At 46.3% G+C, this 20,044-nt stretch overlaps 1 protein-coding gene across 6 annotated transcripts in view; it reads left to right on the top strand.

Moving 5' to 3' along the window:
• Positions 1-18,866, top strand: part of sema6e (sema domain, transmembrane domain (TM), and cytoplasmic domain, (semaphorin) 6E) — an 86,119-nt gene extending 67,253 nt beyond the window's left edge. For 4 of the 6 annotated variants that reach the window (XM_058052965.1, XM_058052966.1, XM_058052967.1 and 1 more), the window contains 18 exons: positions 1,089-1,275; positions 2,728-2,842; positions 2,947-3,004; positions 3,677-3,733; positions 3,797-3,898; positions 4,000-4,090; positions 4,158-4,280; positions 4,360-4,448; positions 4,526-4,743; positions 4,832-4,963; positions 5,862-6,017; positions 6,497-6,673; positions 8,184-8,321; positions 9,037-9,114; positions 10,718-10,776; positions 11,000-11,050; positions 11,895-12,032; positions 16,735-18,866. In XM_058052965.1, coding sequence (XP_057908948.1) covers positions 1,137-1,275; positions 2,728-2,842; positions 2,947-3,004; positions 3,677-3,733; positions 3,797-3,898; positions 4,000-4,090; positions 4,158-4,280; positions 4,360-4,448; positions 4,526-4,743; positions 4,832-4,963; positions 5,862-6,017; positions 6,497-6,673; positions 8,184-8,321; positions 9,037-9,114; positions 10,718-10,776; positions 11,000-11,050; positions 11,895-12,032; positions 16,735-17,981 — 3,168 coding nt within the window. In that variant the 5' untranslated portion in view covers positions 1,089-1,136 and the 3' untranslated portion in view covers positions 17,982-18,866. The remainder of the gene's footprint in view (positions 1-1,088; positions 1,276-2,727; positions 2,843-2,946; positions 3,005-3,676; positions 3,734-3,796; positions 3,899-3,999; positions 4,091-4,157; positions 4,281-4,359; positions 4,449-4,525; positions 4,744-4,831; positions 4,964-5,861; positions 6,018-6,496; positions 6,674-8,183; positions 8,322-9,036; positions 9,115-10,717; positions 10,777-10,999; positions 11,051-11,894; positions 12,033-16,734) is intronic. The other 2 variants (XM_058052969.1, XM_058052970.1) reach the window with 2 other exon arrangements.
• Positions 18,867-20,044: the final 1,178 nt, after the last annotated feature.

Raw genomic sequence — 20,044 nt, 5'->3', positions numbered from 1 at the left:
TGGATGGATGGATGGATGGATGGATGGATGGATGGCTAGATAGACTTTCTTTATTGTCATTGCACAATTACAATGCAGTGAAATTGCCAACGAAATGTTGTTGCCTGGCTCCCGTATAATAAGAAATAATAATGTGGAGAATAAATAGATGACATCAAATATGAACAATGTACAGCGTAAACAATAATTTGTACAAATAATTTTAATAATTTAGAAAAAATCATAATAATTTCTGCATTATATCAATATAACCCACCACAGAACACATTTTCAGTCTCTCGGGTTGTGTACCCCCTTAGCACTAATCCCTGACCCCTTGATTTAAGGAGAATTGGGAACACCTTGACTCTCGTGAAAGGGGTAGAATTGGGTTTCAGCCTTAGTCTTTTATTTGCATAACTGCATTTACACTGAGAAGTACGGAAAAAATAGCAACACCATAATACCCAGATACAAATAAAAGAAGTCATTAAAAAAATAATTTTAATTTTACAGTGGCTCAGGAGTGGAAAATATAATCTGACCGATATATTGGGGCCGCACGACACTGTCAAAATGCACACACACACACACTTGGGAACTAAGTACACAGTGTACACAGTATATTTACTGATGGAAGTATTCCATTTGAGTCACAGCCCATCTGTCATAACGTTTAGTTGGTTCTAACAGGACCCATAAATGCTCAAAGAATATTCTGGACTGAACTTTGAACCAATGTTTCCTTTTTGAATCCCGCTGGTGCATTTTATTCTGGTGGGAACACGTTATTCCCAGCACGTCCTTGTCACTTTTTAATTAAAAAGCCATGAGGAGCTTGCGACATCTCGTGTTATGTAGTTGTCTGGTTTGTGTTGTTTACACCAGCTAACCTCAATCTGGAATCTTCTGGTCAGAATTCCTAATGAACAATTTTCTACTTGGCAATGTGAGTTCTCCATTGATGTGCAAGGAGGAAGGGTCAAGGGAGCACTTCCTGTTTATCATTGTGTCATTTTTAACAAACCTATCATGATATTAGCCTGTTGGTAATGTCTGTACTGTACAGAAGTACAAATAATAACTGTGACACCTTTTTTTCCTGTCAGGTGGGAGGGGGTCATGTGTTCCTGCTGAGTCGACACTTTTGGGCCACAATGAGGCGGACGCCGCGCTTGCCCCTCACCTTCCTGCCGTGTCTGCTGCTGGCCGTCGCGGCCTCCTTACCACGGCCGTCCCGCAGCGCACCCTCCTTCCCTCAAGACCTGGAGCCCCTCAGCGTGGTGGGCCGAGAATGTGAGTTCAGTGTTGCCGTGGTGACACCCACTGCTAAGGTCACTAGTGTGATCTCAGGAGGCGTTGGCTTTCAGACCTTAGTCAGCATGCGTCTGTTTGCTTTGCAATGTACTCACATTAATGTCACGAATCATAACCATCGAGAGTGCTCGTCTTGTTCTTATAGAACTGCTTGACTTTGTAACGCACACAGAGCATGACATTTTCATCAGTGTAGTTAATAAAAGAATAGAAATAAATAATTGAAGTCGGCAATAAACGTTGATACACACACACTGATAAAAGTAAACACACAAGGGAAAGAAAGTGAAAGAAACACAGTCACTGCACTATCCCACTTCTCTGGGCTCTGGAAGGCAGATAAATGGCAGCTGGGATTGTTGAAGGAGACAATCAGAACATCTCCTCGGCCCTAGTGTGAGGATGTGATGGTCTATGATTGACGGATGTGAGACGGCGGCCGCTGACTGTAATGGGTCAACGTGGAGGCGAAGAGTGTCCATTAGCAGAACTATCAGCGCTAATAGCGGCACACGATGTAATGAGAGCTATTTGTCAGCTGAGGGTCTAACAGGTGACGCCGTAACACGATGTCCCCCAATATGGAGTCCATAAAATCTTCCAGGAGTCACTTTGGAGTGGGAATGTTCTCATCTTCTTTGACTCCATAGCGGGAAAACACAAAATATGTCGGGTCTGGAGCAGGAACGCCAGCAACACGAATGGTTGAAGATCAATAAACATAGACATATGAGGACATCCTCAGACGTCCTTGCATGGACACTATGGTTGCACTGAGAAGTGGTCCAATTAAACAGGTTGATGACTTCCTGTGTGCTAGCAGAGGTTCTGGTTCTGAAGTCTGAAGTCTGAGAGTGGTTTGATCCCATCCTCCCGATCCCCCAGAGCAGGTCAGAAAGAGCAGGCATTCAAAAGGGAGAAGAGAAGTTCTGTGTGTCTCTGAGGGTCACGTCCCTGACTGACTTCAGTCAGTTCCAGATCAGCATCTTAATCAGATCAAGGACCTCATTTGGCTTTTTAATGCAGCTCAGGTCTGATGGAAGTTTCCAGAACCATGGTGGGAAAACTGTGTAGCTGACGATAGATCTACACTGAGTAGAACTTTAAATGGCAACAACCCCCTCATCTAGGGTGCAAAGAAAAACAACACAGCATGTGCCGCAAAGCATGCTGGGTAGCTTCCAAGCCACATTCTCCCTACACGTTATCCTGTTGTAGGATATTCACATACTTAAAATTCAATGCTTTGAAATTAGGGGGGGTGGTGTTGCTGCTGGATGCATCATAACACATGAATCATCACTTCCTCTTCCTGCTCTAAAAGACAAACAGGAGCAGCACATACGTAATTGTCTTGGGGATGTGTTCTGTGTCTTGAAGCAAGACGTCAAAGTTCTTCCTGCTTAGAAAATGATGTTTGTTTCCATGCAGCCTCCTACTTGTATCCCAGCTTCCAAGGTCTGACGGCGGACAACGACACAGAGCGTCTGGGTCTGGACTTCCAGAGGATGCTGAGGATCAACCACATGCTCTACGTCGCTGCTCGGTCAGTCCGCTGTCCACCAGCATGCAGCACCAGAACAAATAAAACTCTTTTATCTGCCAGTCGTCACATGTTTAGGTCTCAAATCATTAAATCTTCTCTTCCAGGGATCACGTGTTTGCCATCAATCTCGCCTCTTGTTCGGAGCGTATCATCCCGCAGCAGGTAGGGGCCGCTGGTCACCACCACAAGTAAGGTCACACTGGGGTCAATGTAGGATTGTTGCAGGCTAACAACAACATTTAGCAACATCTAGTCTTCTTGGTGATGCCATTGGCTTAAAGATGCTAATGTTTGTGACTGCGGTGCTATTGAACTGCGGTTCTGATGGACCTTCAGGCTGGAATGTTTGCGTCTCATTATTCTCTCGCGGCTGCTTTCAAGTGTTTTCCAATCCCAGATCCAATCCGCACGGCGAGTGCAGCACCGCTGCCTCCGATCCAAGCCTCATTTGTCAAACATGATTGGACTTAAATAAAAGTGGCGAGCGGGGCCGCCTGCTCCTCTTTGTGTTGAGATGAGCGTCAAAGATGGATGCTGGTGGTGATAAGTCGGCCTGGCTGACGATTTTGCTCTGTTAATCCGTCTCTTTCTGCTCGGATGAAATGTTAGCGTTGTGCTCTTTGCAGCCTGACAACAGAGTGAAAAATTGCTGTTCTCTTTTCTCGCTGCCCGCGTGTGACTGACTTGTGTCGCCGCCACGTATTCGCCATTTTTCACTTTCTGCCCTCCCCTACGCTTATTATGAGCACGTCGTCGTCTTTACGTGTTTCCACCATCAAGCATCCTCATGCTTTGCGCTCCTGCAAACAGCTGACATTTGTCTTCTTGTTTCAGAAACTGACGTGGAAGACGAAGGATGTGGAAAAGTGTACCGTGAGGGGGAAGAACAGCGTGAGTGTCACGTATGCATTCTCACAGTGTTGCCTCGTGCGTGACATCTTTTTCTCGTGACAGGACGAATGTTACAACTACATCAAAGTGTTGGTGCCCCGCAACGACGAGACGCTGTTTGCGTGTGGCACCAACGCCTTCAACCCCGCCTGTCGCAACTACAAGGTAAGATATCCTCTTGGCCACGCCCCCTTAATGGAAGCACCAGACTGCTGGGATCACCAGCAGATGGCGCATGATGTCATGTTGTATGTTTGTCCCATCAGATGTCAACGCTGGAGCAGGATGGCGAGGAGCTGTTGGGTCAAGCTCGTTGTCCGTTCGAGTCCCATCAGTCCAACGTTGGACTTTTTGCAGGTGAGACTTGAGTGTAATGATGTTTCCACATGTGCACTCTGTGTATAATGCCTTGTCCTTCCTGCAGGGGGCGACTTCTACTCGGCTACTATGACAGACTTCCTGGCAAGCGATGCGGTGATTTACCGCAGCCTGGGCGAGAGTCGCCCCGTGCTGCGTACGGTCAAGTACGATTCAAAATGGTTACGAGGTGAGCGCACGCCCTGTTGTCGTTGCCGTGGTAACTGAAGCTGCGCGTTGTGTGACTTATGTCTTCTGACCGCTCTCAGAGCCTCACTTCCTGCACGCCATCGAGTACGGAAACTTTGTCTACTTCTTCTTCAGCGAGATCGCTGTGGAGTACACCTCCCTTGGCAAGGTGAGACCTTCGCCAAACACAACGTAGCACCCGCATGCTCTCGCCACATTTTAATCGTCGCTCTTTGGCGGCCTTAGGTGGTTTTCTCCAGAGTGGCTCGCGTGTGTAAGAACGACAATGGCGGCTCGCCGAGGGTGCTGGAGCGTTACTGGACGTCCTTTCTCAAAGCCAGACTCAACTGCTCCGTGCCCGGCGACTCCTTCTTCTACTTTGACGTTCTGCAGTCGCTCACCAATGTGCTGCAGATCAATCGCAGGCCGGCCGTGCTCGGCGTCTTCACCACGCAAGCCAACAGGTCGGTTCTGGTTGTATAACAGGTCAGCTCTGCTGCCACGATGAGCCGTGCTCTACCTCACACTTTTGTCTTGATTGTCTTTCTCCAGCATCACCGGCTCCGCCGTCTGCGCCTTCTACATGGACGACATCGAGAAGGCCTTCAGCGGAAAGTTCAAAGAGCAGAAGAACAGCGAGGCGGCGTGGACACCCGTCCCAGATGAGCAGGTCCCAAAGCCAAGGTACGACTCAGAAGGATTCAAAGTAAAATTAGGGATGTCCCACCAATTTTAATGTATGATATTAGCATAAAATTAGATATTGGATCTTATCACATACTACAGTATTAATTGGCCCTGTACCCTAGAAATGAATGATACGGCAAAAGGCCGAAATGATACTGTGTCAAAGCCCAGGGCAGTGATACTGATAAAATATAGAGTTTAACCATGTCCAGTATCAGCCCCCGTAGCTGTCCAATCAGAGTGCGCTGCTCTGGTATCGTGCCCATGAAACAACCAATCAGAGAACAGCACACGAGTGCTTAGTGCCTAGTGCTTCTGCAGTCACCAAAAAACCCAAGCTTGATTAATGGAACTTTAATTGTCAGACATTGATAAGATAAGACTGTTGATAAAATATTATTGTTGAAATATTTTTGCAATTATTGTGTTTACACCGTTTAGATATAATACATGTAATAAACTGAACATTTTCTGGAAACAAAATGGTATTTTGATTAAATAGTACGTGATAATAAGCTCATGATTAAATAGTATGTGATAATAAGATCATCACATGGTTTGTCTGGTATCAGGCCTAGTATCATGCCCCCAAGTGGCAGTATCATGATACTGATATACATGATATGATGATACTGGCACCTATAAATATAGTAGGTATCTTTACATCAAGTGGCATCACAGTAAAATAAGCCTAATGTGGTAAAAGTGTGACATGACATTAGTTTGAGGGAAGAGCAGCTGCTTACATTAGTATCGGTTGTGTATCGGTGTCGTATTGTATCAATGGTATCAGTGCTGGACAACAAGAAAGCCAGTATCAAGCATCTCTAGATCAAACCAAAGCAACCTCTGACTTCCTCTCAGTTTGCTGACAATATGCGCTCCGGTTCTGCAGGCCCGGGTGTTGCGCCGGCGAGGGCTCAGCCTCCAACTACAAGTCATCCACCGCCTTCCCTGACGACACGCTGACCTTCATCAAGTCGTATCCTCTCATGGACGAGTCAGTGCCATCGGCTAACAACAGGCCGCTCTTTACTCGGACCACCAGCAGGTACAGAACCACTAGAACCTCTCAGATTCTGTCTATTTCATGAGCTCACCATTATCACAGCCTGACTAGTAGGAAGCTTCTAGTGTATTATGGGTAATCACTCACTTGCTGTCATCCGGCGTGGAAGCCAAGGTGCCTTTCAGTGTGATCTCCATCCACTCCGTGGGAACCTGCAGCGTGACTCGCCAGTGTAGGAAAGTTCTGCCGTTTCTTTTTTTATTCCAAGAAACGGTGGAGGCGGGATTGATCCGTGAGGGGAGGCGCTGATGTGAGATTGGATTAAAAGGTGAATGAGGGAGCGATGGTAAGCGGGAAGATGAAGTGATTGATTTTCTCACTCATTTAAACGACGATCTATCCGCCCACTCGCTCCCTCTGTTTGCTAGTATGGGAACGATCTTGATAACAACGACAACCATCGCACTGCTGCTAGCTACGCTTAAATGTCATCTGTGTTTGATGTGCTGTTTCTTGTGCAGGTTTAAGCTGACGCGGATCACCGTGGATACATCAGCGGGGCCCAACAAGAACTACACGGTGCTCTTCCTGGGTTCAGACAACGGCCACGTGTTGAAGGTCCTCACGGGGACAGCGGGAAGCAACCAGTCCTTCGCCACTCGACTCCTGGAGGACATTGACGTCTACAACCCTGACAAGTACTAACCTTACCATCTTCTTTTTGTCTTTATTTGTTTTAACTTTACTGTTACTTAAAGCGAACCCTTACTGTGGGGACATCACATTTATTTTTTATGGAACCTTTATGGACCCTTGGCATTTCCCAGCCATCCATTTGGTGTATGATGGTGACTTGATGCAGCAGCATAGTCCTCTATAGTATAGTGATACCGAAATACATGTACCTCTTTATATACAGTCTATATCAGGGGTCTCAAACTCAATTTACTTGGGGGCCACTGGAGCTGGGTCTGGGTGAGACTGGGCCGCATTTTTCCAAAAAAAAAAAAAAACGCATTTATTAAAAACAAAAAAAATAAAAAAACTTCGATACTACAATAAAAGCTCTGATAAAACATTCCACTGTTCTCAAATATCTGAATTTTTATTTTTCTACACAAAATAAGATGAAAAATAAATAAACAAATCAAGAATAAAGAAAATCAATCAATCAGTAATAAATAAATAAATATAATAATAATAATAATAAAACAGCAAATAATAAAAACTTAAGAAACCACATATAGTTGGTGGGTAAACAAATTATTTTTTTCAGATTAAAATTAACAAAGCATTATTAGAGCCCTGTAGACATGACAAATTTCCCCACTGAGGGACGAATAAAGGCATATCTTAATGACAAAACACGACTATAGTCACATTTATACTCTTTTTATTTACAACATATTGCGCAACTGCAGGGTCTTGAGACACATGCTAACTCGCAAACTAGAGAGCTAGCGACCTAAACGGTAGCCTTCAAGTTATTTCCTTTAAACATAAATAGCCAAAAACGTACCACTTCCACACGGATAGGGAGGATATTAACACTTATTTAACCTTTAACATGAACATTAATCAAACGTAATAATTTTTTCTGGGTACATGATACCATACAGCATCCATATCAAACTTGTGCGGGCCGCACTAACATTAAGCTTTCATATCAAGGCGGGGGCCTCAAACTAGTGTCCTGCGGGCCACATTTGGCCCGCGGGCCGCGTGTTTGAGACCCCTGGTCTATATCTTTATATAATGTATCCTGCCATACTTACAGTATAAACAGTTTTACCTAGTTTCATATTTAAATCATCTCTTAGTGCAAGCACTGACATCATTGCAGTACAACATAGAATGCTGATATTTTTTTAGATGAAAAAGTATGAAATATGTATATCATAGAATAAATATGACGTTGTCTTCATGCTTCAACTTGTTTCAGTCATATGGTCAATTTCCTGACATCAACCAAGAATATGTTGCTCCTTGTTTATCCCTTTTTCATCATCATTTACTTTTCCGTCATCGGTGTGTGTGTGTGTGGCGCATGATCCCCCTCTCCCCGCCCCGCCATCTTCCAAGTGATGTAATTCTGTAGTTTGCATCAGAGCGTCGCCACTGGAGGCCGTTTGTTTTCTGATGGCGGCGCTTGAAAGTTTGTGCTCACGCGTGCTGTGCGTGTGATTTACTTGGGATGGTGTCTTCCAGATGCAACGTGAGGGGGGAGGACCGGCGGGTGCTGGGTCTGGAGCTGGACCGAGATCATCACGCCCTCTTTGTGGCCTTCACGGGCTGCGTGATCCGTGTTCCGCTCAGCCGCTGCTCCGACTACAATGCCTGCAAGACGTGAGTGTGGACGCCGCTGAGACACCGGTTTAGTCCTCAAGGACGCATTTATTGTCTGACGATGTCAAACTGCTCTCAGTCAGAGCTTTTCTTTTTGTCTGCACCATTATTCTATTTTTAGGGCGGAATGTTAAACTCACTCACCCCCTCCCAGCCCCTGTATACCCTCAGCACACAACCCCCCCCACCCCCCCACCCCCCACCCGACTCCCCACCGCCGTGTAAAGTGAGAGGAAGGATTTGTCCTCCAGCAGGGACTTGATGAAGTCCCATAGCATGCTAACGTCTGGCTGCAGATGCTCTCAGCATCGCTCACACTTTCACTCCAAAATTGGATCCAGCTGACTGACCAACAGCCAGTGTTGGAGGACGAGGGGGGGGGGCTGGATGGGGGAGAGAAATGGGGGGTAGCGTCTAGTCGTACTTAAGATCCCATGAAGGTCTGAGTGCCGCAACGTACTGTACCTCATTTAAGGATTAAGAGTCCGTGGAGGCTGTGAGGTCACCTCTCAGCTGCCCAATGCTTGGACACGCCCACTAGTCTGACCCCACCCACAAAGTGACATTTCCTCTTCCTGCATTGCATCATTTTTTCACTAAACACAAATACACACATGTGAGTGTGTATGAATTTGACAACTGGCCATTAAAAAATCATGTGGTTTGCTCTCATGATGAGAATGATCTTCCAAACATGTTGATGTTTGTCGTGCAGACGCTGCTTGTCGTCTCGGGATCCATACTGCGTATGGCTGAAGACAGGAAGCTGCGTCGCCATGATACCAGGCTTCAAGTAAGTCACACATGATCCCCTCTTTAGCATAACATCTACTTCCTGAGACGTCATGCAGTGTTTCTCATTGAACCGCAATCTATTTGTGGTTCAGGGAACTAGAAGCTCTCCTACATATCACGAGAAGTTGCTCAAAGATGTTGTGTAATTTGCACATGCAAAACAAATAAGTTTTAACTCCAAATGAACACAATCTCGAAGGGTATGAATACTTGCTATATGTGGCAACATGCTTCCCAAGTGGGCAACATTGGTTCCTCAGGTGTGTATGAGGTGAGTTGAGAAGCAGAGTTACGCCGCCATCTACTGTAAGCCGTTCGAACGACAAGCTACGTTCAAAGACAGTCCCATTATAATGTGTTTATGAGTAAGGGCAAACAGTGCCATATTTATTTGTGGTGGATGCATTTATGGGAAACACTGTCATGTGACACAGACATCATAAATAAATGTGAATATGCATATGCATGCAAGAAAGCACATTGAAGGAGTTCTTTAATATGACAACTTAAGGAGCAGACATTTCATATTCTATTTCATCTGTAACCATTATACACTGGTAAAGGGGTGTTCATGTGATAATGACAACTTATGGAGGCGGGACTAAGGACTATTGATTGGCAGCGGAGGCCTGGCTGTGTGTTTTTTTTTTTTGCTCCTACATCAACCAGCGGACTTTTTCCTCCTCAGAGTGAACTTCTGTAGAAATGTTCTTTTTCTTCAAGAGACTTGAAGATGATGAAAACGTGACAGACGCCTTTTTGATTCCCTGCAAGGCCGTCTTGTTTCGATTTACGAGCCGACGTGTACTATGGAAAGCTACAGAACTGAGCCAGAATAATAGTCCAGGATCCAGAGAGTCGGAGGAGGAGGACGACACAACGGGACAAATGAAAACCGAGAATGAAAAGAGAGGAGCTGAAAAGATGGAAAGCAAGGAAAAGAACATCTGCTTTTCATTTTGAACCTTCTTCTCCTCCTTCTCTGTGCTTCTTAACATCCAAAACTGCATTAATGAGCTTCTTCTTGTTTTACGTCTAAAAGTATTCTGTCCTAAAGAAGACTCAGACTTTGCCACGCCCCTTTGATGATCTTCTTCCAGTCCTTATTGGACCACATGGAGACAAACATGTCACACCGACCACTCTTGTTTAGTAATTGAGATGAAGTCACTGTTCTCCTCTTGGACATGTTCTGCACACGCTCTTCCTCTCCTCATCTTCTTATTCTTATTCTACTTCTTCCTCTGCCTTGCCTTCCTCTTCTTCTACCTCTTTCTTATTCTACTTCTTTGTCATCTTCTTCTTAGGTGACTTTCCCAAATGTCAGTGTGTATGTCTTATTCCTGCTGCTGACAACAAACAAAGAAAAAAAGTTTTCTCCACAAAGTTTTAGCTTCCAGCGGCAAGGGAAGCAAGAGCAGGAAGACTCAGCAGGAAGAGAATAAAATATTCTGGTGTCACACCGTCATCTTTGTCGTCTCTCAGCAGTCTAACATCATCTCTGTTGTAGTTTTGGAGGAGGAAGAACATTTCAGCAGCTGAAGGATGGAGGGCAAAGATGATGGTGATGGTGATTGCTTGTTGTCTTTGTGTGTCCTCAGGGGCGCCTTCGAGCAAGACGTGGAGGACGGCGGTGGTCTTGACGCGGACTCCTGTCATGGTGAGACCATGTCTTTGCCTACTAAAGACAACACAAAATACTACAGTGTCTTTTCTTTGTTTTGCTCATCTAGCTAGCATGCACTGCAATACCTGTCCTTACCAGCAGGTGGCAATGAACTGTAGACTGTCCACTAAAACGAGCAATGACAACAACAACAAGACGCAAATAATCAATTATCAGTACGTAATAATTCAAAGTGTTTTCTCTTCTTCTTTTTCAGACATCCTGGCGACCACACGCAAGCAGAACACGCCTTTAGATTCTGCCTATGGTCAGTTGACACCCCCTCCCACCCCCCTCCAATGCTGACAGGTCACATGGTCAACACTCAACCGAAAGCTTGCAGAAGCTTGCATCCAGGCAGCCAGTTGGCCTGAATGCAATGGTTAAAACATGGCCGTCATCAACTGATGTGCCCGCTAAATGGCATTTACGGATAGAGCGTATTATTCCATAGTCCCCTTAAGGAGGCATTGAAGGTCAGATTGTTAACTTGACGTTTCGTGCTGGACCCCCACTGCGTAACTTCTTGAAGACGGAAATAGCGCTCAGCTGTTCAGATGCTCACTTCTGTTGGTAGTACACCAGCATTTTATGGGCGCCATCTTCCCACTTCCTGTCACCCCAACAATGCCCAGCCCGCAGAGCAAAGGGCAGCATACAAACGTTCGTTCGTTCGCATATCGAATCGGATAATCCCCACTTTGTTGTCGCCGTAGAAACAGTGCCAGTGAATCAAAGTGAGATGAAAGGAGGAAGCTTCGGCCAAAAAGCTGGCGTGAAGTTTTAGTTTGGCGAGCACAGATGGTGACATGACGGGATGCTTCGCTCGGAGCGAACACCGTCATCTGGCTCTTCGCCAGAGAGACGACAAATGAGCGCCGCTTTACCTCTGCGAGGCAGTTAGCACGTTGCCAACAGGAGGGCGCTAATGATGCTATCATCAGATGCTAACCTAATCAAACCAGAGACGTTTAATGTCGTTAAGTAACTAGCATCCTTAGCCGTGGTTTCCTCTCCAATCAGAAAGTTGATTGACGTTTCACTAATCACTCACTCTGTTGCCTCCCCCTTTTCCTCCTCCTCTTTTTCCTCCCCCTCCGCTGCAACCACAGGGAATCCCGCACCCCCAAGCGCCGCCACATTCCCAAAGGAGGCAGGTGACCCTGAAAGAGGGACAGGTCCAGATGCCCCTCCCTTCATGGGGGAGCAAGGGTCACCTGACTCGGAGCCAATCGGTGTGGAGATGGAGGGTAAGGGGGAGGGATTTGTGTCCTCCGTGACCTTGGACCTCTTAGGGGTTAGCACTGCTGGGCCCTGAACGCCTCGCTGTCATACTCTAACCAACTAACAGACGCCGTCTCACTCTAGACGACCTGTTCAGAGCTGATTTTGGTCATGTGACCGGCAGGCATCCAATTAGCTTCTGACTGCTGCTGTGTCATTGATCTACTCACAGCAGCAGGATGAGATTGGTCGTCGAGGGTGAAACGTTGCTAAAATGGCTAACCACGCTAACGATCAGCTTTAACTTCTCATCTCGTTAGTCACTGTCCATGGTGTACAGTTCAGTAAACCTCCAGTAGAGGGCGCTATTTAAACATACAGGGCGTACTCAAGCTAGCCGAACGTTCGATTCCCTCTCCTGACTTCACTGGCCTGCATCCACACTGATCCGTTTACTGGTGCCATCACAGCCATGGCTTACTGTGAGTACGCCTTTAATCGAAAATTATTATCAAAAGTCATCATTTAAGGTCAGCACACCGCCATAGATTAGCACCTCCCTTTTTCCTCATAGACACGACTAATTCCATATGCAAACGTCTGCTGCCTTGTTGGGCGACAACAAGCTGTGAACATGACTCATTGTTCAAATATTCAAATATAATATTTATTTCTTCATTGAGGCTGACAAAGAAGTGGTGAAATACATCAAAAGCACTCGTACAAATATTTCATAGTTCATGACAGCGACTGACAGGGCCCACGGTGTTAGGAGACAACCCCCTACCCCCTCCCCCATACAGTTGACCCCCCGCCTGATAGACTAACACCTGACCCCTTCCCCTTAAAGCTACAGTCCACATCGTGAAAGGAAAAGGTCGGAGTGGACTGTCACTTTAAGACTAGCATCGTGAAGAGCTTGCATGTGCTCTTCCTGGTTGGATCGCTTCTGTCGTCCCTTTAACGGACCGGACCACCCAAGCGCTTTGTCATGTTTGACGACGCTGACTCAGCAGCAGCGGAAGCGGAGGAAAGATCCTCCTGATTGGCGGTCAGCTGCAGCTAATCAGGGGAGAGTGTGACTGATCGTCACTTGGAAATATTGATGGAGCCGTCAACCAACCTGCCAGGGAACGTTGCCTTTGACGTGGAATATTGTTCATGTGTGTATCAGCCGGCAGATGTGCTGAATTTGTGAAGGTTGTGTTAGTGTAGCGTGGTGGTCTCACTCGCTCGCTGATTGCGTGAAGCCTGAGGCATGGCAGTCATGTGTTGGTGAAAGAACAATTACACGGCATGGTAAGCTTCCTCATTAAATGAAACACTTCAACAAAAACTTGTTTAACTCTTGACTCGCTGGACATATCATAAGAGAGAAAATTCACTTTCATTTCTTCAAACGGGCCTGTACATGTATTTTTTACAGCAGGGGGGTTTGGGGGGCACTTCAGGATCTCTTGACATCATTAACTCCCTTGACATCATTGGCATCATTAACCAGCACCTCCCTTGTCAGTCTGGGTTGCTCCCTCCCCTTTCTCACAATCATCCCAATCATCTCCCATTCATCAATTATTGCACCAATAGTGGCCTATTGAGTCCCTTCCAGTCTTATGCAGGTCTACAATCTTGACCTCTCTGAGGTCCTTTGACCACTTTTTGGTCTTACCCATGGTGGTGCAGAAGTTTGAATGGAAGACACCGTGTTCTTTAAAGTCCATTCTAGTCTTGTGGAAGTCTACAATCTTGTCCCTGGGGTCCTTTGACAACTCTTTGGTCTTGCCCTGATGCGGATCTATATCCTTGACACCCCCTGAGATCCATTGGCAATTTTTTTTGGTCTTGCCCATGGTGGTGGAGAGGTTTGAATAGAAGAGACTGTTCTTTTGAGTCCATTCCAGTCCAATGCAGGTCTGCAGTCTTGTCCCTGGGGTCCTTTGACAACTCTTTGGTCTTGCTCTTATGCGGATTTATATCCTTGACACCCCCTCAAGTCCATTGGCAGCTTTTTTTTGGTCTTGCCCATGGTGGTGGAGAGGTTTGAATAGAAGAGACTGTTCTTTTGAGTCCTTTCCAATCCAATGCAGGTCTGCAATCTTGTCCCTGGGGTCCTTTTGACAACTCTTTGGTCTTGCTCTTATGCGGATTTATATCCTTGACACCCCCTCAAGTCCATTGGCAGCTTTTTTTTGGTCTTGCCCATGGTGGTGGAGAGGTTTGAATAGAAGAGACTGTTCTTTTGAGTCCATTCCAATCCAATGCAGGTCTACAATCTTGTCCTGGAGGTCCTTTGACAACTCTTTGGTCTTGCTCTTATGCGGATCTATATCCTTGACACCCCCTCAGATCCCCCACCCCCTTGGTGGTGGCGAGGTTTGAATAGAAGAGACCTCTTCAGTCCATTGTATTCTTGTGCAGGTCTAACATCTTGACCTCCTTGAGGTCCTTTCTTTGGTCTTGCCTACGGTGGAGGAGAGTTTTAAATGGAAGAGACTGTTCTTTTGAGTCCATTCCGGTCTTATAAAGGTCTCCAATCTTGTCCCTGAGGTCCTTTGACAACTCTTTGGTCTTGCCGTGATGCGGATCTATGTCCTTGACACCCCCTCAGATCCATTGGCAGCTTTTTTTGGTCTTGCCCATGGTGGTGGTGAGGTTTGAATAGAAGAGACCTCTTGAGTACATTGTATTCTCGTGCAGGTCCAACATCTTGACCTCCTTGAGTTCCTCTCTTTGGTCTTGCCTACGGTGGTGGAGAGTTTTAAATGGAAGAGACTGTTCTTTTGAGTCCATTCCGGTCTGATAAAGGTCTGCAATCTTGTCCCTTTGGTCCTTTGACACCTCTTGGGTCTTGCCATGAGGATGGAAAGGCCTGAATGTTGAGGTTGAGGTTGGAAGTACTTTCTTAAAGGGACAGGACTGGAAGACAAACATTTCATTTATAACTTTATGAATTGTTTTTTTGTTACATTCAGTAAAAATGATGGACTAATCATAGTACCGACTTCAAATACTTATTTTCCCCACGGGATGTGTTGATGTGGACCACCCTGTCCTTCTATGGACGTGTTTGTGTGTGTGGTCCTCGTCTGTCTCTGAGATGAGGAGCTCAATGACAGTGAGTGACATCTTCTCTAATGAAATCCAAACATGGTGAAGAAGAAGATGATTTCTGACTTTTTAATGTGCTCATTAGCAAGTGCAGTCACATGACTGAAGTTCTGTTCAAAGTTGCGTGGATTGAATGATTGCATGTCAATGAGACGGAAGACGAGACGAGAAAGAAGAATCTCAGATCGGCTCAGCTCATCAAAACCAGCTCGACAAGAAAGTCAAAGTCTTCAAATGCTAATTTTACCATACGTCCTCCTTTGTCATCAGACATGCCACACAATAAAGCCTGCAAAGACTCCCGGGAGTTTAGTTGTCTGCCACGTTGCCATGGCGCCCGCTGCCTCCTCACATGCTTTACATTTCACACTTTTGTCTGTGCGGCTCTGGCAAATAGACAATCTTTGATCAGCTCCATTCCGCTCCTCATATCTTTAACAGGAACATTAAACACTCCCTTGATGGACCAAAGTATTATATTTAGGGTGTCAGGTGTCTCCTCCCTAAAACAGATACAGTCTAGACCAGTGGTCTCAAACACACGGCCCGTGAGCCAAATGTGGCCCGTAGGACACTAGTTTGAGGCCCCCACCTTGATATGAAAGTTTAATGTTAGTGCGGCCCGCGCAAGTTTGATATGGATGCTGTATGGTATCATGTACCCAGAAAAAATTATTACGTTTGATTAATGTTCATGTTAAAGGTTAAATAACTGTTAATAGTTATCCTCCCTATCCGTGTGGAAGTGGTAAGTTTTTGGCTATATAAGTTTAAAGGAAAAAACTTGAAGGCTACCGTTTAGGTCGCTAGCTCCCTAGTTTGCGAGTTAGCATGTGTCTCAAGACCCTGCAGTTGCGCAATATGTTGTAAATAAAAAGAGTATAAATGTGACTATAGTCGTGTTTTGTCATGTCTACAGGGCTCTAATAATGCTTTGTTCATTTTAATCTGAAAAAATAATTTGTCTACCCACCAACTATATGTGGTTTTATTATTTATTATTTTATTTTATTATTTGCCGTTTTATTATTATATTTATTTATTACTGATTGATTGATTTTCTTTATTCTTGATTTGTTTATTTATTTTTCATCTTATTTTGTGCAGAAAAATAAAAATGAAGATATTTGAGAACAGTGGAATGTTTTATCAGAGCTTTTCTTGTAGAAAATCGGAACCAAAGCACTGAAGTTTGTATATTTTTCTGTTTTTAATAAATGCGTTTTTTTGTTGGTTTTTTTGTAAACCTGATGCGGCCCAGCCTTGCCCAGACCCTAGCTCCAGTGGCCCCCAGGTAAATTGAGTTTGAGACCCCTGGTCTAGACTTTGACGCTAGTCCTGGCTAGCGATACGGCCAAGGAGAAACCAGAGTCACAATAGGAGAAAATAGAAAACCATGTTTTTTTAAAAAGTGTTAATATGAGAAATGGACACGTGCTTCTTATTTGCCAGGGACATCACACACACACACACACACACTGCTGTCCTCCATCAATATTTCCAAGTGACTTTAAGTGCTGCTGTGGTCCAGCCTTGTCCACGGAGCGTCTTTGTGTGCCCCCCTGCTTGACATGATTGGTGTAGTTGTCCAAAGTTCAACGTTGTGTTGTGTGTTTTCAGGCGTGAGGCGTCTCCCCGAGGCGGACAAGTCCAATCACAGCGTCCACTACACGCTCCTCATCGCATGCGTCCTGGTGGCCTTCGTCCTAGGGGCCTTCCTGTCGGGATTCCTGGTGTCCTGCTACTGTAACCGCGCGGCACACAAGACCCGGAAGCTTCCCAAAGACCCCGAGGTGCAGATCCCGCACGCCCTGTCCCTCCGCAGTCTGGCCAAGCTCAATGGTCTCCTGGAGAGCAAGGAGGACAAGCTGGAGGTGTCGTCTCCAAAGATCTACAGTTCCTTGTTTACCAGCAGCAAGGAGCTGCTCCCGCCCAGGAGGAGTGCTCCTCATGGAATGAGTATGGGAGACTCTGTGCACCCTCTGCGCCCCCCCTCAGAGCTGTCTGGTCTTCCCACTCCTGACTCCACCCCAGAGCTTCCCATTAAGAGCATGAAAGCCTTCAAGAACCACTGGGAGAAGAACCACAACTGCAACAATGCTTGCAGACCCTCCTCAGCTGTGCTCCCCCAGCAGGTCTTTCCTTACGGGGGTCCGCTTCAGGGGGCGGGACACCCCCATTATGATGACCGCAAAGTCCACAACACATCTCAGCAGCCCTATCCCGCGTACGCCCACAAGGTCATGGAGGTCACCTCTTTAGACGAGCTCCTCAAGCACATTCACGAAGGAGGCGGAGCCAAGACCCCTCAGCTGATCAGCCCGTCGGGTCTGGCCGCCAGCGGGGTGGGGGGGCAGCTCGCCTTCACTAATCGCATCCAACCACAGATTCCGGAAACAGAATCGGCGCCGTACTACAGCTCGTCCACTTTGCCTCGAGATAGCCTGACACGGCGCATGGACGTCCCCCCCGACATGCCCCCCCAGCACCAGTCCACGCTGGAGAGGAGACACTCCTCCCAGAGGCACTCGCTCATCGCCGCCGCCGCTAAGATGCCCAACGGGGGCGGAGGGGGGTCCGGGATTCCTCGCCACCACAGTTTTAGCCAACGCAATGGCGGCCCCCACCATCCTCCCCCGCTCCTCACTCGCATGAACTCCACAGGCAGCGCCGGTGAGGTCCACTACCCCCTCCTTCCACACGGCTACTTAGCCCGTCAGCACAGCTACAACATCGAGCAGCACGACGGCCCACAGAGGGGGGCTGTCGTTCGACGAGGCTCCTCCCTAAAACCCGACGCCCCCCCTAAACCGCTCTTCATCCCGGCCTCGTCGCCCCTCAGCCAGCCGGCCAAATTCAACTACTAGCTCGCAGTGTTAAAAATGGAGGACAGCCGACTTAAAGATTAGCTTTGTACCATATTGGTATTGTTCTCTACGTGACTCACTACATAGACGCTGGAAGCAGTGTGCCGGTGCACATGCAACAACTACAGCGATGCTAACAGCGATGCTAACAGCGATGCTAACAGCGATGCTAATGTTGCACAACAGACTGGGGGAAAGTGGGAGGAGCCTGCGATGCTTGGTTCTTGTTTTTGCGTATAAACCTTAGCGATGTCGTCATGTTGCTAACCAGAATGTCTTTCTATTATGCATGTACGTGTACATATAGACTGTATGTGCGTGTGGCTGTGCATATATATGAACATATATATATGTATGTGTGTATGTAAGCTGTGGTGAAGTTAGCAAGAAAGTCACTTTTGTATTTGCCTTATTACACTCCACCAGACACAAGACATTTTTCCACCAGCCATTCCAGTTTGGAAGTTCCCGTTCTCTGTCCACCAATCAACACGCTGCATTGTCTAACTCCGCCTCTTACGGTACCCTGCCACCGTGCAGCCTGAAGATAAGTTACAGACAAGGTTTTTTTTTTGGTAGCCTTCTGACAGTGGACTCGTTGGTGGGAAGATGTCTTCTTGACTTGTCTTTCTTTCCGCCATAAACAACAAGTTTGTCTTTTCTCTTTTTTTTCACGTCTCGGTGAGCTGACGACTCGCTGAGGAAGTTTGACGGGGTTTTGTTTTTTTATTTTGCCAATGTTTCAGTCAGACTGGTGCTTGACAGACGAGTGAAACTTCAACATCTTTTTCAGCGGGAACATTTTGGACCCTGAGAGGCCAACAGTCCCGTACATACTATAATATTTGTGGCTAATGGTTGTAAATAAAGAAATATTCCTGACTAGCCAAATGTCCACTCTGTGTCTACATGTGTGTATTATTTCATAATAATAATGTACCTAATAATTTGGGTGGTACCTATTATTTTGGCCCTGGGTGTCGTGAATAATTTAGCCTTGTGTGCCTGATAATTCAGTAAAAGTGCAAGGACATGGGATCACCATGATTAGAGTTAATGGAAGGGTTTATGGCTTAATGGAAGGGTTTATGGCTAAAGTCAGATGATGCTATGATGGACTTAGATCTACAATAAATGCTAGAGGTCGAGTTTGTGATACAGCTAGGGCAGTGGCTCAAAGCTAGGAGACCAGGGTTCAATTCCACCCTCGGGAGTGGAGTTTGCATGTTCTCCCCGTGCATGCGTGGGTTTTCTCCGGGTACTCCGGCTTCCTCCCACATTCCAAAAACATGCTAGGTTAATTGGCGACTCCAAATTGTCCATAGGTATGAATGTGAGTGTGAATGGTTGTTTGTCTATATGTGCCCTGTGATTGGCTGGCCACCAGTCCAGGGTGTACCCCGCATCTTGCCCGAAGACAGCTGGGATAGGCTCCAGCACCCCCGCGACCCTCGTGAGGAAAAAGCGGTAGAAAATGAATGAATGAAAATGAATGAATGTTTTTGCCCCCCGATTTCAAACACTATTGAGAAACTAATAACTATTGATTTAAGTTTGATTTGAGTCAAATTGTATACTGAGTAGAACTAATATTGTTCTACTATTGTCCTCCTCCTGACAGGTCCTTGTGTCCCACTATTGGAGTAAATGACATTGTCAGGTTGACAATGTTTGTACAAATGAGTCCTCAAGGCTTTCTTAATGAAGGGAATCAGATTGGTGTCTAATTTGTGGCACTTTGTGATCTGTAAAACCAGTGGCAGCTCCACAAAGGATAATGCAGTGTGGTTGGTGGTGTTCCATCCATCTATTTTCTTCTGGAGGCAGTAGTCTCAGCATGGAAGCCCAAACGTCCCGGTCTGCAGCCATCCCTTCCAACTGTGAGACATAATACCTTCACCATGTCCTACTTCTAACCTGGGGCCTCCTCCCAGCTGAGCATGCCCAGAACCCCTCTCCAAGGAGGCATCCAGGAGGTATCTGACTGAACAACACGCCCAAAGTAGCTCAACTGGTTCCTCTCCAAGTGAAGGAGATTTCAGTGACTATCCAAAGCTGGTGAC

This window comes from Doryrhamphus excisus, chromosome 17 (assembly GCF_030265055.1).
Source record: "Doryrhamphus excisus isolate RoL2022-K1 chromosome 17, RoL_Dexc_1.0, whole genome shotgun sequence".
Lineage (NCBI taxonomy): Eukaryota > Metazoa > Chordata > Actinopteri > Syngnathiformes > Syngnathidae > Doryrhamphus > Doryrhamphus excisus.
The sequence above is the reverse complement of the archived record's forward strand: the minus strand, read 5'-3'. Positions and strand labels throughout refer to the sequence as shown.